General features: G+C 46.2%; 1 protein-coding gene across 1 annotated transcript in view; it reads left to right on the plus strand.

Annotated features, from left to right (window-relative positions):
* Positions 1-6387: 6387 nt before the first annotated feature.
* The window catches only part of VPS53 (VPS53 subunit of GARP complex), an 88883-nt gene continuing 78836 nt past the window's right edge, over positions 6388-16434 (plus strand). The window contains exons 1-4 of the mRNA XM_054008008.1: positions 6388-6471; positions 13576-13656; positions 14856-14905; positions 15596-15662. Coding sequence (XP_053863983.1) covers positions 6388-6471; positions 13576-13656; positions 14856-14905; positions 15596-15662 — 282 coding nt within the window. The remainder of the gene's footprint in view (positions 6472-13575; positions 13657-14855; positions 14906-15595; positions 15663-16434) is intronic.

Genomic DNA, 16434 nt, shown 5'->3' on the forward strand with positions numbered 1-16434 from the left:
CGTGATAGTGTATATCCTGTATAAAAAAAAACACATGGATGAATAGAATTTTGCAAGCTCTGGCTGATGTTGATAGTTCGTAGAAGTGCCTTGGAGATGGAAAAATGCTCAGCGCTGTTCACGTTAAAACACTGTCTGTATTCCTGATGCGGTTACTTTAGGTCTGAGGTCTCCAGCACATTCTGCTCTGATTCTTGCCCCCATTTCATTACATTCTATCTCTTGCAGTCAGACTGTAAGCTTTGCAGGGTAGGGACTTTATTTTCTAATGTATTTGTAAGATGCCACATATAGCATTAAATTAATAATGTCCAGTGGCAACTCTGTGGGAAATTCGGCTATGCAACTACCCAACCTCATCTTCACAAGAGCTACTTTGCCAAGTAACGCTGTGCACTCAGAAGTAGTAAAACAGGTTTGGCCATAATAACCCACAAACCTTGCAGGCAAATGTAAAGTTCTGGTATTGCCAAACCAATCTGAGGATGAAACTATGGTAGGAAGATCAAAAGGGAGGAGTATCTAACAGTGTGGTACTGGAAGAGGTACCATAACCAGCATCATCTCCATCTTTCCAGATAAGAGACTAGACTGTTTAAATATATAGCTTTGCACTTCTATTACATCCTTTATCTGAGGAGCTTAAAGTGCGGTAGAATCATCAATTAATTTAGTCTCAGCACCCCAGTGACGTGGGGGAAACCTTGTTGTGGGTTCAGTTAAAACCTCATTCAAACTGTTGTATGAAAACACCCTTCAATTAAGTTATTTGTAGGAGATGATTAAGGGGCTACCCCTAAAACAAGGCCTATTAGAGCCTGACCAGAAACTAGTACCATGTGGGTGTGGTTAATTCTACTGGGTATTGTAAGCAGGTGTGAGAGAGAACATGCACAACCTGAGAGAGAGAGAGAGAGAGAGAGGGAGGCAGGTAGGGTCAAAAAGGAAGAAAGCCAAGCAGTAGCCTGCAAACACAGTGTTAGCCTGGAAAAAGCTAGAGAGCTTTTGGTCTGGTGTTGGCTAAAGAGGCTTTGGGACTGTAAATTAAGAAACCTTCCCTTGGAGAGGTGGATTACCTACACTGATGGGGAAAACCCCTTTAGTTGATGTAGGAAGTATGTACAGTGTGGTGCTACAGCAGCCCTGCTACATTGCCATAGATGTGCTGCTAGCACAGACAGACCCCTTGTTAGGGATTGAGTTAAAATTGCATTCAAATTGACGTGTGAACACATACTTAATTTAAAATTGTAAGAGACTGTTAAGGGGCCATCCCTAAAACAAGGCCTATCAGAGTCTGCCCAGAAACAAGCATCATGTGGGCAGGGGGTTGCACTGCGTGTTGTGAGTGACCAAGTGGAATTGGAAACTGAGAACAGAGAGAGACAGGAAGAGGCGAAAAACAAAAAAGCCAAGCAGTAGCCTGTGAGTGAAGTATGGAAAAAGCTAGAGAGAAAGTGGTTTTGGGTCTCTTGTTGACTAAAGAGGCTTTGAGCTGTAAGCTGAGGAACTGCTCCTTTTGTTCTTAGCTCCTCCTGTGTTTGGAGAAACAGGACTTTGTAGTTCCTTTCAAATAAACAAGATCGCATCAAGAGAATACCAGATTCCATCAATTTCTCTTTCCAACTGGGCCCCAAAATTTGACTAGCCACTGGGTCATCCCCATTTGACAGGCAAGACAGCTGGCACATAAATAAGTTAACTCATTTGCACAAGAAAACAGAGCTGAGAACATGTCCATTTACCCTGGCTCACAGCCCCCTTCTTTAATCACTAGATAAAGATTCCTTGCTAGTGAGGTTTTCTTTGATACTGCTATAAATCTGTGTAGAGTTCAACCAAAGCAGACCTGACACACAAGATAATGAAATCAGTTTGTAAATAAATGTGAATACAAGTGTCAGGCACTTCCCTGGATGTTTTGTAAATAGTGTGTTGATCATCAGATTATTCCCCATGCAGATTTTGGTTGTATTAACAGCACAAGTGAGCTCCTGTTCCAATAATTTTTGTACTGCCCCATGTCTATTCTCACCACCTTGTAATAAACACATGTAAGTGTAACAAAATCTTCCTAGGCAGTCATTTCCCATTTTGTATGTGTGCAACTGATTGTCCCTTCTTAAGTGGAGCACTTTGGATTAGTCCTTATTGAATTTGATGTGAATGGGAGCCTTTCCCTTTACTTTGACGGGTTTTGGATCAAGCCCTTATGTAGGTGAGTAGCCCCATTGAGGTCAATGAGTAATGGTTGTGGGACTGGCTGCTATACTAATTTAGGGAAATTTCAATTGTGTTTAAGTGAAAGTGTCCATTTAACAAGTCCATAAATCCAACTCATTTAAACTGTACCTTTGAGAGTTAGTCTATAGTGGGACTGAAGCAGCAGCAGCATGTAGGAACATGTATTGTGATTGCCCATATTGTGTAAATCCTGTGAACAAAAAAAGAAATTAATTTTCCGAAGAGACAGGAGCAAACCAATCCCAGGATTGAAATAATTCAGGACAGGTAGGAGAATCCAGTCTATTTTTATTTTTATATTTGTAATATAAATCTGTATTTATTTATAGGCAATTTTTATGCTAATTTGCTTTCCCCATTTTCTGTATTACTTTCAGCATTTCACATTATGGGGGAGAACAAAAGCACGCTTGTGACACTGTGTGCATTTCTGATTATGTTTCATTGATAACAATCTTTGCTTTCCATCAACCGTTACTGTTTAATTGTGTGTTCAGTGTTATCTTCTAAGCAATTCTGGGGAGGGTTAGTAAGTCCAAGGCCACGTCTTTGGTGTTATATATAGATGAAATTTAACTTCTTTGTTTTTGTTTTTCAGAAAGTTTTGGGGAGTAAAGGTGGTGGTGGGAAGTGAAAATTAACATGAGTTATTGAATGAAGAAGGGTCACGTTGGGAGAGGCTAGGCTAAGGTGGGGTGGATGAAGGAACCGTGTAAGAGCTGCTAGCAGGCCTAATGTTAACAACAGTAGCTGTGCTAACTTGCCAGGTGAGGGCTCTGCCAGTTAGCAAGAAGGAGGGGGAGTGGAGAGGCAGTGTTAAGGATGGGGAGGAGCTGTAGTCAGAGGAGCAAGCTAAGTATTTGTGATTTTAAGTGTGCTCTGGGTGTACTAAGATTTTGAGCATTGAGCAATTCCTGATCCATCTCTGAAGTGGCACATCAGAAATAAAGGGCTACATTTATTATTACAGCAGGGTTCTCAAACCTTCCTGGAATGTGAACCACACTGCAAGACATTGTTTCACAGAGTCCCCCTTCTGTTCCTAATTGTAGAACATGGCCACCCTGAGGGCAACTAGTGCAATTGTGACATGGGCAAGTCATACTGGGAAAGTATATGAGGTAGGTTCATCTACTTTTAATACAATGTAGCAGCTGGGAAAGAGGCAAAATCAAACCACGTGACCAGCAGGTGTTCCACAGCCCCCCATTTGAAAATCGCTGCAGTACAATATGCTTAATAGGTTTGTTGCAGGATAAAAGTCTTACTTAGTGTGTGAGGCCTGCAGGCTACGCACCCTCAAACGGAAACACGCACACACACACACGTAGTTGCATGGACTCAGTGGGACTACTCTTGTGCAAAAATGAAGCATGCATATAAGTATTTGCAGGAATCTTTGGGACTATTCACAGGAGTAATTACTGTCCCTGTTCTCGGCCCCTGCACCTGTATTTCTCCTGAGTGGTCCAGCAAGGGCCCCACTCTCAGGCTTCCAGCTGCTGAGCCTTTTCGAGTGGAGACCTGTATTTCTCTCCCTTTGGACTGGGGTTTCCCATGCTGCACTGTTCCCTGCCTTAACTGGCTGATTCCCAGCAGCGACAGGCTGCCCAAGCACACCCGCTTGCTTTCTCTTCAGAGACTGACAAGAGTAATTGTCCACATTTGTAAGTTACTACACAGGTCTTTCTAAGCAAACCTATTTTATTCTTCAGGTAAACCACTACAGAGGAAATACATTGACAAACAATAAAGTAACCTACCCCATGCTAATAACCTTACCAGGCCCCAACCCCATTCTACCATGAGCTCTGGCAGGAACAGTCCTTCTATACCCCAGCCACAGTGTTTCCTTTGTGGTCACAAGTTCATCACAGCTTCAGCTCAGAACAACCACCCAGTCTTACAGGGCCTCAGTAGGCCCAGTCCTTCCAACTCTACCCCAAGGATTGGGGTCCTCCATGGATCAGGAGACTTGTCCGTTTGCTGGATCAGGAAGAAAGCCCTGAGCCAGTTTAAAACTAGACTATTTATCCAAAAAGCCTTTGTCCGTTAGTCCCCAGACAATCTAGTTTGAACTAGTATATGTACACCTCTCCAGGGGTGGCTTCAAAGGGCTGATAACATAGGAAGTACATTAGCCTCCACCTCCAACTAGAGAACACTGCCACAATCACACATACACAATTGTATTTGTAATACAATGGACCCCTTAAAAGTATTAATCATTCTACTTCAATAAGGTTTAACTTCATTCAATAAAATTCATTTAGGATATTACAGGTTAGTGTTGGTCTGTCACAACTACAACTAGGTTAGGCCCTGAGGCCCAGATCCTCAAAGGTATGACCCTTGAGTTTCTGACTTTCAGTGCTAAGAACAGGTTTTGAGAGTGCCAGCTTGGCAAGATGGGAGAGTGGCACCATGTAAAACTGAAACTAAACAAAGCCAGAGTGCGATCAAAGGTCTGTAAGCAGCGGAGTTAGGAACTAACGAGTAGACGAGCTTGTTGGCCATAGGGAAATTTGCACTCCTCTGCACTGGTGAGGAGGATCGTCCAGCAGGGGGTTATAACAGGATGTGCAGACTCCATGGGCTACTCATCATCGAGGTTTAGCCTTATAGACAGACATGTGTGGTTTTTTTTTCCTCTCCCCCTTCCCCCCAATCTCAAATCCTGCCGCTTACAACCTGGTTCTGATGCTTGTGTTTTCACCCTTTCTGAGGAGGATGCAGTAGTATGGCCTAGTGGAACGGGCACCATACAGGGAATCAGAAGATTTGGTTCGGTTCCCTACTCTGCAACTGATCTGTTGTGAGAACCTTAGGCAAATCACCACTCTGTGCCTTTGTTTCCGTTCCTGTCTGTCTTGTCTAGTTAGACCATTAGCTTGGGGGAGCAGGGACTATCTCTCACTTAGGGTGACCAGATGTCCCGATTTTATAGGGACAATCCCGATTTTTGGGTCTTTTTCTTATATAGACTCCTATTACCCCCCACCCCCTGTCCCGATTTTTCACACTTGCTGTCTGGTCACCCTACCTCACTATATGTTTTCATAGCACCTAATGCATGGGGACCTCTAGGAGCTTCTGGAATACAAATAAATAAATATTATAACAGAATATAACACACTGCAATAATACCTGCGGTGAGTTAACTGGGGTCTCTGCTGGAGTGGAATTCACAAGTGTTCGGCTGCGCTACACGAAAACAGGATTTAAGACAGACATAACTATGCACAGAAATATGTAATCAAGACAAACAGATTTTCATTAGCGCTGTAAGGTGGTGGGCCAGCCTGAGCACTCTAGCACCAGGAGGAATAATGGACTTTTGATAAATGAAGGATCATTATAAAGAAAATACACATCTTTTATTCCGGAGTGCTCTAGTGCTCTGAATACAGAACTGGGTGACAGGAGTTCAGTTCCCAGTTCTCTCTGAATTCCCAACCTCGGGCAACTAATTTCACCCTTCAAGCTTAGGGGTGATAACATTTCAGAGGGTCTCATCCTGTCCCCCTTGGGAGTCTTTCCGGCCACTCCAAATTCTAACACCAAAAGCAAGGGCCCTGATAAGGAAAGGTTTGTCTTTTTCCTGGTATCTGACCTTCACTTAATGCCAGAAATCCCACTGGGTGCCTCCAGCACAGCACCCCACTCCTCTCTCCAGTGCTGCCAGCCCACTGCTCCTAGTGCCCCCTCCTCCTTCTCCAGTGCTGCTAGCCCACTGCCCCCACCCCCTTCTCCCGTGCTGCCAGCCCACTGCCCCCAGTGCCTGCTCCAGTGCTGACAGCCCACTGCCCCCACCTCCTTCTCCAGTGGTGCCAGCCCCCAGCCCCTTCTCCACTGCTCCCAGTGTTGCCTCCTCCTCCTGTGCTGCCAGCCCCGTGAACCCTCCTCCTCCCCCAGTGCTGGCAGCCCACTGCCCGTCTCCCCACTCCAGTGCTTGCACTGCCCCCTAGTGCCCCCCCTCACTGCCCTTCCCGCCCCCCTCACTCCTGCCCCCCCCGACCAGTGCCCCAATCCCGAGGCTGCCCCGCCCCCAGGAGCCGGCAGGCAGGGCGGCCGCTGATTGGCCAGAGTCCTCCGGCGTCCCGGCGTCCCGCGGATCCCGGAAGCGGCGCGGGGCAGGCCGGGATGGAGGAGGACGAGCTGGAGGGTGTGGAGGAGCTGGAGGCCGTGCTGCAGCTGGCCCCGGAGGTGCAGCTGGCCATAGAGCAGGTGAGGGCCGGGCCGGGGGTTAGAGGTGCTGGGGGAGGCGGGGCTGCTCTCCCGGGCGGCGGGGCTCCTGGGGGGCTGGGACGCTCTCCTGGGGGGGCTGGGATGGGTTGGTTGGGGGGGGGGTCTGGAATGGGCTGGTTGGGGGGGACTGGGATGCTCTTCTCTGGGGGGGGTCTGGAATGGGCTGGTTGGGGGAGGCTGGGATGCTCTTCTCTGGGGGGGGTCTGGAATGGGCTGGTTGGGGGGGCTGGGATGCTCTCTGGGGGGGACTGGGATGGGCTGGTTGGGGGGGCTGGGATGCTCTCTGGGGGGGACTGGGATGGGCTGGTTGGGGGGGCTGGGATGCTCTCCTCTGGGGGGGACTGGGATGGGCTGGTTGGGGGGGCTGGGATGCTCTCCTCTGGGGGGGTCTGGGATGGGCTGGTTGGGGGGGACTGGGATGCTCTTCTCTGGGGGGGGTCTGGGATGGGCTGGTTGGGGGGGTCTGGGATGCTCTTCTCTGGGGGGGGTCTGGGATGGGCTGGTTGGGGGGGCTGGGATGCTCTTCTCTGGGGGGGGTCTGGGATGGGCTGGTTGGGGGGGCTGGGATGCTCTTCTCTGGGGGGGTCTGGAATGGGCTGGTTGGGGGGTCTGGAATGGGCTGGTTGGGGGGGCTGGGATGGGCTGGTTGGGGGGGCTGGGATGCTCTTCTCTGGGGGGGGTCTGGGATGGGCTGGTTGGGGGGGACTGGGATGCTCTTCTCTGGGGGGGGTCTGGAATGGGCTGGTTGGGGGGGCTGGGATGCTCTTCTCTGGGGGGGGTCTGGGATGGGCTGGTTGGGGGGGCTGGGATGCTCTCCTCTGGGGGGGGTCTGGGATGGGCTGGTTGGGGGGGCTGGGATGCTCTTCTCTGGGGGGGTCTGGAATGGGCTGGTTGGGGGGGCTGGGATGCTCTCCTCTGGGGGGGACTGGGATGGGCTGGTTGGGGGGGACTGGGATGGGCTGGTTGGGGGGGGCTGGGATGCTCTCCTCTGGGGGGGTCTGGGATGGGCTGGTTGGGGGGGACTGGGATGCTCTTCTCTGGGGGGGGTCTGGGATGGGCTGTTTGGGGGGGTCTGGGATGCTCTTCTCTGGGGGGGGTCTGGGATGGGCTGGTTGGGGGGGCTGGGATGCTCTTCTCTGGGGGGGGGTCTGGAATGGGCTGGTTGGGGGGGCTGGGATGCTCTTCTCTGGGGGGGGTCTGGGATGGGCTGGTAGGGGGGGCTGGGATGGGCTGGTTGGGGGGGGCTGGGATGCTCTTCTCTGGGGGGGGTCTGGGATGGGCTGGTTGGGGGGGACTGGGATGCTCTTCTCTGGGGGGGGTCTGGAATGGGCTGGTTGGGGGGGGCTGGGATGCTCTTCTCTGGGGGGGGGTCTGGGATGGGCTGGTTGGGGGGGCTGGGATGCTCTTCTCTGGGGGGGGTCTGGGATGGGCTGGTTGGGGGGGCTGGGATGCTCTTCTCTGGGGGGGGGTCTGGGATGGGCTGGTTGGGGGGGCTGGGATGCTCTCCTCTGGGGGGGGTCTGGGATGGGCTGGTTGGGGGGGCTGGGATGCTCTCCTCTGGGGGGGACTGGGATGGGCTGGTTAAGGGCGGGGATGCTCTCCTCTGGGGGGGACTGGGATGGGCTGGTTAAGGGCGGGGATGCTCTCCTCTGGGGGGGACTGGGATGGGCTGGTTAAGGGCGGGGATGCTCTCCTCTGGGGGGGACTGGGATGGGCTGGTTAAGGGCGAGGATGCTCTCCTCTGGGGGGGCTGGGATTCTGGTGGAATCTTAGATTAATTTATTTATCGTTCAGGTAGTATTAACTTTCCTAGTAAATAAATGTCTCTCCATGCCTTGGCCTGTTGCCCTTCTCTCCCCCCCCCCCCCCCCCCCCCGTTGCTTCAGGCCTGGACTGTAGAGGGAGCCAACCTGTGTGTGGATTTTGTCAACCATTATAGGCTTAAGTAAAGCACAAAAGAACCCCCTGGCTGATTTGGATCTTGGAGAGATTTCGCCCCGTCCCACCCTTTCATAGGAGGCCATTGATTTGCAGTGGCATGCGTCAGGGCGCTCAAAACCCTTTCCACGTGAGCAGCCCACATGTATCCTCCTGGAACCAGAGTCCTCAGATATGCCTTACAATTCTTTGTGGGCCAAAGGAGGTGCAATGGAATTAGCAGCAACTTGTGGTGAAATCCTGGCCCTGTTGAAATCAATGGCAAAATTTACATTGACTTCCCTTGGGCCAGGATTTCACCCCTGCTGTCTGAAGAGGAACCTGTTGTAGGTGAAAATCTAGAGGCAGGGAACGGGAGCTGCCTCACAACACAGCACTCAGGTGACCCTCTTGGGTGTTAAAGTTAACAAGTTAAGTTGCAGACTTTCTTTGAATGAGCTAGAGGGGGTGATGGAGACTGACACAGCGGCAGGGGTGCACAGCACCTATCAATAAGGAAGGCAGCAGCATTTCTTTGTCATTGTTCTTGTGGGTGTCATTTTTTCTATGAGGTTAACGAGTTGTTGTTGTTTTTGTTTAAAGCAATATTCCAGACACTTTGGGATCTTCACATGGGATAGGGGGGAAGATGCTGAACAGTTGAACCATTTTCATTGAGAACTTTAGAGCTGCTAAATTAATCCTGAGGTCTAATGGAAACTGGAACTTGTCTGGAATAATACTACTTTGCATTTCATAGATTCATAAATGCTAAGGGCAGAAGGGATCATTATAATCATCTAGTCTGATTTCCTGCATGCCACAGACTAAAGAACCTCATCCAATATTCTCCGAGCTATAGCATATCTTTTAGAATGATAGCCAGTCTGGAGAATCCACCATGTCTCTGAGTTGTTTCAATGGATAATTATTCTCACTGTTTTAAAAAAATAAAAATAAAAAAATTGCACCTTACTTTTGAATTTGATTCACTTCAGTTTCCAACTACTGGGTCTCATTGTGCCTTTTTCTGCTAGTGACACTTTATTTTAAGTGCCTGCAAGGACTGAGTTAAAGGAACACTATTAATTCAAATTTGGCCCCACATTTAAATATTTATTTATAAAAAAAGCCTCTAAGGCCAATGGCAAATGTTCTTATAAATAATAATAAAAAGCAATGAAAACAATTGTTTTAAAACAAATATTTTGCTCCACTGTTGGAAATTCAACCAACTATGGCACTAGGAACATGAGAATGAAATTGGCTATAAACAAAGGCGCTACTGACTGTCAGTGGCCAAGCTGAGAGTAATGGAAAAAGTTAGCATCCCAGGTAAATAAACTTGTTTATTGCATATGATTTTAAAGTTGAAGACTTCAGGTCTTGCCTGTGATGTATCATAATCCCTGTGTTAGAGGTAGAGAGCCACCTAGACAACACAAAACAGTAGGCCCATTAACCTTAGTGAGAGCTTTAATTCCTTCAGGGTGATGAGATTTCTTTCCTTTTCCTCTCAAAAATATTTTAAGTTCTATATGGAGAGTTAAGATGGGGAGTTTTATATGGAGATTGACTTTGGTCTAGTGTCTGGGCTCAAATCTGTTCAATATAATTACAACATAAGCACAATTTCCCACTGTTTTGGGCCAATAAAGATTGTTTAGGGAACTAGACAAAGATTGTAACATTTTTGTTAAAATGTGCGTCTGTAAATCTCCACTTTTGCTATAACCATAATATTTTTTTACATGTTGCTATAGTTGAATGGTTCTAACAAGGAAACTTTGCCAATCTACTGATTGGTTCCATATCCTACTCCTGGGGGAATTCTGCAGAAAAATATTAAAAATTCTGCACCGAGAATTAAAAATTCTGTGCACAATATTTTAAAATTCTGCACATTTTATTTGTCAAACTAATGCAATATAATCATGCCAGTTTCAATTATTTTGGTAGTTTATTTAAACTACAATACAATGGATGGAGAATGGGAGTGGGGAGCATTGGAAGAAATCCCCAACCCCCCTTGCCTAATAGTAATGTCACCAGGTTTGACCCTTTATTTCTAGTTACTAGTCAACAAATGTATGCAGCCGTATGCTCAGTGTTACATCATAGGCAACTGAAGAGGAAGTGGGGGCTGGGAAATCAAACTCACAATTTATATTGGCTACTGACCAACTCCAGAAAGGTAAGAACCAAACAATTCATGGAGCACATTTTAATAGAAATTTTTTTCAGTCCAAAAATTTAGACCAGTTCTAATCACTAAAGCACTATAAGCATGTATAAGACCATATTGTCCTTTACACCACTCTGGCAATGTAAAGGAGCCTTAAAAGTTTTACTCCTGTTTTATCTTCCTGCGGGAATTCACAAATGTGATGGGAACAATTCACTAAGCAGGTAGGTTGCTACATTCTGCTTTGCCCCACACCTACCTCCCCAGAAACAACCCAAAGCCCTGGCTCTCCACACCAAGTGTGCCGCAATAGCAAGCAAGAGGGACAGAGTCTCTCTCTCCTCTCACACGCATGACTGCCCAGCCTTCCCGCCCCTGTCCTAGTGGTGATTTATGTCTCTACCTGCTGCTCTGAGTGCCTGAACCAACCTGCCTGCACTGCTGGGGAGAGGCTCATGACCGCTCTTGTGGGTTTCCCTTTGCTTCCCCATCAGAAGTCATTTTTCTGTGGGGAAGCAAATAAATTTGCGGGGGACATGAATTCTGCACGTGCACAGTGACGCAGAATTCCCCCAGGAGTAATATCCAGAACAGTTTACAGTCAAAGGACTGCGTGCGGAATAGCAAGTGATTTTCAGGTAGAAAGGTTCACAAAGTGAGTGACTCTCCAGGAGTGTTTGGAAGGAGGCAAAGGGAATATTTAGCAAATATTAATTACAAGACTGTGCTGGGTGTGGGGGATTGCATGAAAGGAGGCACAGAACTGGGAATGAACAAAGGATGGTCTTATGGTTAAAGCTGGGGTTCAGAAATCTGAGTTCATGTCCCAGCTCTGCAACAGGCAGATGAGGGGAGGGGAAGATGCTGGATTCATTAGCTAATGCATTAATTGTAATGTTGCTATACTTGATGGTTCAAGTGGTCTTTTCCAGCCCTACGCCTGCATCTTAGTGATGAAGTCACACAGTTATTTTCTAATGCTGTGTCTTGTAAATAAAATGTTGGATTTTCTGATTAAAAAAGAAAATCTGTACAAACTTCAAAAAATCAATATAAAATAATGATTTTTCACTCCCCTGGGATTTTTTATATCAGGTGACATTGGCTGTAAAGGCTGATATGAATCAGCAGAGGAGGCAGGCTGTCAGGGATAGCAAGGGAGATTTCACCATTCTGCTGCACTAGAGAATACTGCAGTGAAGTAACACATTCATTTCCTGCAACTTTTCCGTAGTGATTGAGGAAGCTTGACCCAGGCTGATGCCCCTTCTCTACTGTATTATGACCTCCCCCATTACCCTTATTACAAGCCTGAGATGCTATACTTTTTTCATAAATATTGTCTTAGTTTTATGTGGTGCCTTTCCATCACCTCTCCATCTGGTTGTCCTGTAGTACCTTGCTGGTCAAGTGCTTAGAGGCACTCAGTTCGATTTCACTGGTCTGTTCATTTGTGCCCCTGCAATGTTGCCACACTCAGCTTACAGTACTATTAGCTTTTCTCGTCAAATGCTCAGTCAAATATGCTTAGCTGTGTGTCTGCTCAGTCACCTGCCAACCACAATCCTCTCCCCACATCCTGAATCTGATGGATGTGTTTAAATCTCCCGGAATCCATGACTCTCCTTGCAGCCATCGCCAACCTTAATCTTTCGTAAGAACTATCAGTACTGTCACTGCTTGCCTCTAGAAACAGCAGACGGTAGCAAGACACAAACAGTTAGTAGTCAAACTGCAGTTTCCCAGCTAGAGTAGGAATCTGAGACAGAGTTTTGTTTAGTTTTTTGGCAAGACTATTCGCTATCACAATCGATCTGTTGTGCTGTCTGTGTTGCCCAGTAGAAGATCAGGGAGTCGGGCCACCTGGCTTCTGTTCCTGATTTTGCCACTGGTTTGCTGTGTAATATTGGAGAACATCATTTAATATTCCTGTGCCTCAGTTTCTAGTTCCCCAAGTTCCTCAGCTGAAAGGTGGACAAATCCCATATTAATAGTAGTGAGGCCCTCTAAGTTACAATCCTTTCAGAAACACTAGATTTTCTCTTTGAAAAAAGCATATCAAATTTAGATACTCCGTGTGCTATGATAGCAAAAAGTTTGAATTGAAGGTTTTGTGTAGGATTTTCTTTTGTCTAATGCAGCTGCCTATAGCCAGCTTGGAATGACTAGAATGACGCACATGGGTGACACCGCGCAATGGCTGATGTGATTTACTGTACATCCAGGACGTGGTTTAGACTGGGGAGGGAGGGATTGATGTCTGCATGGCACAGAACAAACGTAACTGGGAAGGTAATGCATCATATTTTAGTTTATGATGGAGGAAAAATAATTTAACAACCTTACTTGGATCATTGGAGCACCCCCTGAAGACAGATTAGAAAGAGTTGCTGCTCTTTTCTCCTTTTCTGGGATAACTAGATCATTTAACAGATTGACCCTCTCTCTTTTCCATGTTTGCATGGGGTGAAATCTAGGTCTCCAGGGATCTGGTTTGACCATTTTCTTAATTTATCATGTTTGATATTACAAGTTTGTGAAAGACAAAGTCTCCATCTCTCACCAGATGGCCCTACCCAAGAGAAGGGCATGGTCGCAGCATGAGCTTTTAATTTCCAGGCAATGATGAAAAGATCAACATGGTTTTAGATACATAATTAATAGTTTCTGTCTCTTGGGAGTTTGTAGCACATGATTGATTGTGCTGGTATTGAATCTCGGGATGTGCATATATATTACATCTGTGTTTACCCAGTCTGATAACTGCAGGAATTTTAATAGCACAAAGACCTCCAGGGGTTTAATCACAAAAACTATTTATTCTCCATTGAATGAAGGCCTGACTGCTCTCCATGCAGACCTGTCAGGACCATGCTGTTAAACATAATCCCATGTCTGTGTTTTAGTTATTAAAATAACAGATACTGTTTAAGTTACAGATGATCAAGCTGCTATTTTGTGTTTCTTTTCCCGCTCTCTAGGTGTTTCCCAGCCAAGATCCACTGGACAGGGCAGACTTCAATGCTGTGGAGTATATTAATACTCTCTTTCCAACTGAGCAAGTAAGTCAAATGCTTGGGGTTCTGCTGTCCCATGAGCCATGGGGTAACCTTAATGGTGATTCAATGTGTAAATCCCCCTGCATGTCCATGGAAAGACAGATTTAAAAATATACCCAGGGCTTCTTTCTAAAGTGCAGCAAAATTATGACTTTCAGTGGCAATTACTTCTTAAACTCAGACCTAGTGAAATAGAATGACCGTCTCCCAATGTGCTAGCTGCAGTTTCAAATATAATGAAACTTCCATTTTGGTCTCTAGAAAGAAACAGTTTCACTATGCAAGGGTTTGTTTGTTTTTGCAGTTGAATTTCAGATCCTGCTGGATCAATATACTGGGAGGCCCCAAGGATTCTAGCCACACCAGGGATGTTTTGAACGTGAAGTGTCAGCAAGTCCAGTCACAATCAGACTAGATTTTAAAACCATTGTTTCCTTTCAGGGATAAAGAAGGGAGATCTAGTGGCGTTGAATCCTTCCCTAGTTCAACCCACGAACTAGGCTTGGCTTGGGGTTGGGAGGTCTATTGAGATGAGGAGGGCCCTTGGGTGAGCTCCTGAAAATTTGCTGGAACTCCCTAGATTCTGCTGCGTTTGGGATGACTGCAGAAGCAGAGCAGGCAGTAGGATTTTTCCTTTTAGGAGCTTCTGTTCAATTTGTTCTGCTTGATTTGCTCACACCCAGATACCAGTCAGGCATCCTTCATTGCCCTGGATCTCAGGCATTTGGGGCCCATTGCATTCCTCTGGGGGTTGCTGAAGTTCAAAATACTGTAAGGTTGAACCCTAACATACGTTGATCCTATTTGCTTTTTGACTGCGTTATCCACTAGAGGTCACCATCACCATTTCCTTTAACTGCTTCCTCTGAAGGAGGATTCGTAAAATCGCAAAGAGAAATCGTAGTTGTACTCAGCGTGTTTATGCATGTGCAGGGGCAAGTTGAAGAGTCATTGTAGTTTGTAGATCTGGCTTGTGTTCCAGGCTCTGTCACTGACCTCTATGTGACCTTGAGCAAGTCACCAAACTACTTGGTGCCTCAGTTTCCCTGTCTATAAAAGGGGGATTATGCTACTGAACCACTTTTCTAAAGTGCTATGAAAGAAAATGCCAAGTATTATTCAAAGGGAAGTTAGAGTCTCCGATTTGCGTGTATGTAGCGAAAAAACATTTTTCTTTTGAAAAATTGTTTTTTATCTTGCAGTCTTTGGCAAACATTGATGAAGTTGTGAACAAAATCAGACTGAAAATAAGGTAAGTACGGCTCTGTTTCCTTTCATTGTCACATAATTGGGAAGTGGCCATATGGTTGTTAGATTTTTCATCCAACTCTTTCCTATAGTGTGTGCCACTCAAACAAGATTGCTCTAATGCAGTGTTTCTCAACCTCACGAAAGACAATTCGGCACTGAAAATTGTGTTACAATTCTAAAGCAAAGAAAAACAAAACTCCCAGAATAACTTCGGTGGCCAAAACCTTCTTGTTGATGAGATCAAACATCGTAGCTGTAGTAATAGTTGTAGTGCATAAGCTTTATTTTTGTCATTCTTACGTTTGTTATAAAGGTAAGAATAAAAAATATAAGGGGGTTGTGACATTTTTTTTACTTTGAAGAAAGGATTGTCTACCTGAAAGCACTGCTCTAGTGCAGGAGAACCAGAAAGGGAAATGACCAATATTATCAGACTGGGCAAACTGGAGCAAAATGCAAAAAGTGAATTGGATTTTAAAAATAATTTTCATATTTTGCCAATATTCAGTGTTGTTGCTAATATTCAGGAGAATCGGAGGTATTTATAAAAATGTCAGTTTTATGCTGTCAGCACCATTTAAAAACAAACCAACCCAAGTACAATTTTGTTCTTTCTGTGCACTGGTTTTCACAACCGATCTGTGCCATGTATGCAGTGGGTTATGTTGACGTTGTCTGCTTTTCCCCAAAGGAGGCTGGATGACAATATTCGAACAGTAGTGAGAGGACAGACAAACGTGGGACAGGATGGCAGACAGGTACTTGTGTCTTCTATCACAAAAAAATCCCAAGCCTCTCTTCTCCCTCTGCTAAAAAGAAAAACAGCTATGGCATGCAGAAGTCTCAAAGACTCATGGACTTTAAGGTCAAAAGGGACCATCATGGTCATTAGTCTGACCTCCTGCACATTGAAGGCCACAAAACCTCATGCACCCACTCCTGTAATAGACCCCAACCTCTGGCTGAGTTACTGAAGTCCTCAAATCAGGGTTTAAAGACTTAAATACAGAGAATCCACTATTTACATTTGTTTAAACCTGCAAGTGACCCGTGCCCTTGCTGCAGAGGAAGATGGAAAACCCCCCAGGGTCTCTGCCAATCTGAGCTGGGGGGAAATTCTTTCCCGATCCCAAATATGGCGATCAGTTAGACCCTGAGCATGTGGGCAAGACCTGGGAAAAGATACCCTGTAGTAACTCGGAGCCCTCCCCATCTAGTGTCCCATCGTAGTGATGCTACTAACATCTTGCGCGCACACACACGTAACACTGTATGTACCACGGAGAATGAATACACTAAGTCATATTGAAGAGTCACTTACAGACACAGCTGTTATTACTTGTCTTCTGATCAGTCTATGGAAGGAGGCAAGAGAGAAATTGAGTTTAATGAAATCAAAACAGAAACGTGATGCCTGCAGTTGAGTCAGTCTCAGAAGTTGATTCCAGAGGTATAGGAGGAAAGCAGTTAAAAACAGGCCCACTGTTAAGTGGGAATGGATAGCTCAGGGGATTGGTACTGGGATATGGA

The sequence above is a fragment of the Malaclemys terrapin genome, chromosome 18 (genome assembly GCF_027887155.1).
Source record: "Malaclemys terrapin pileata isolate rMalTer1 chromosome 18, rMalTer1.hap1, whole genome shotgun sequence".
Classification (NCBI taxonomy): Eukaryota; Metazoa; Chordata; order Testudines; family Emydidae; genus Malaclemys; species Malaclemys terrapin.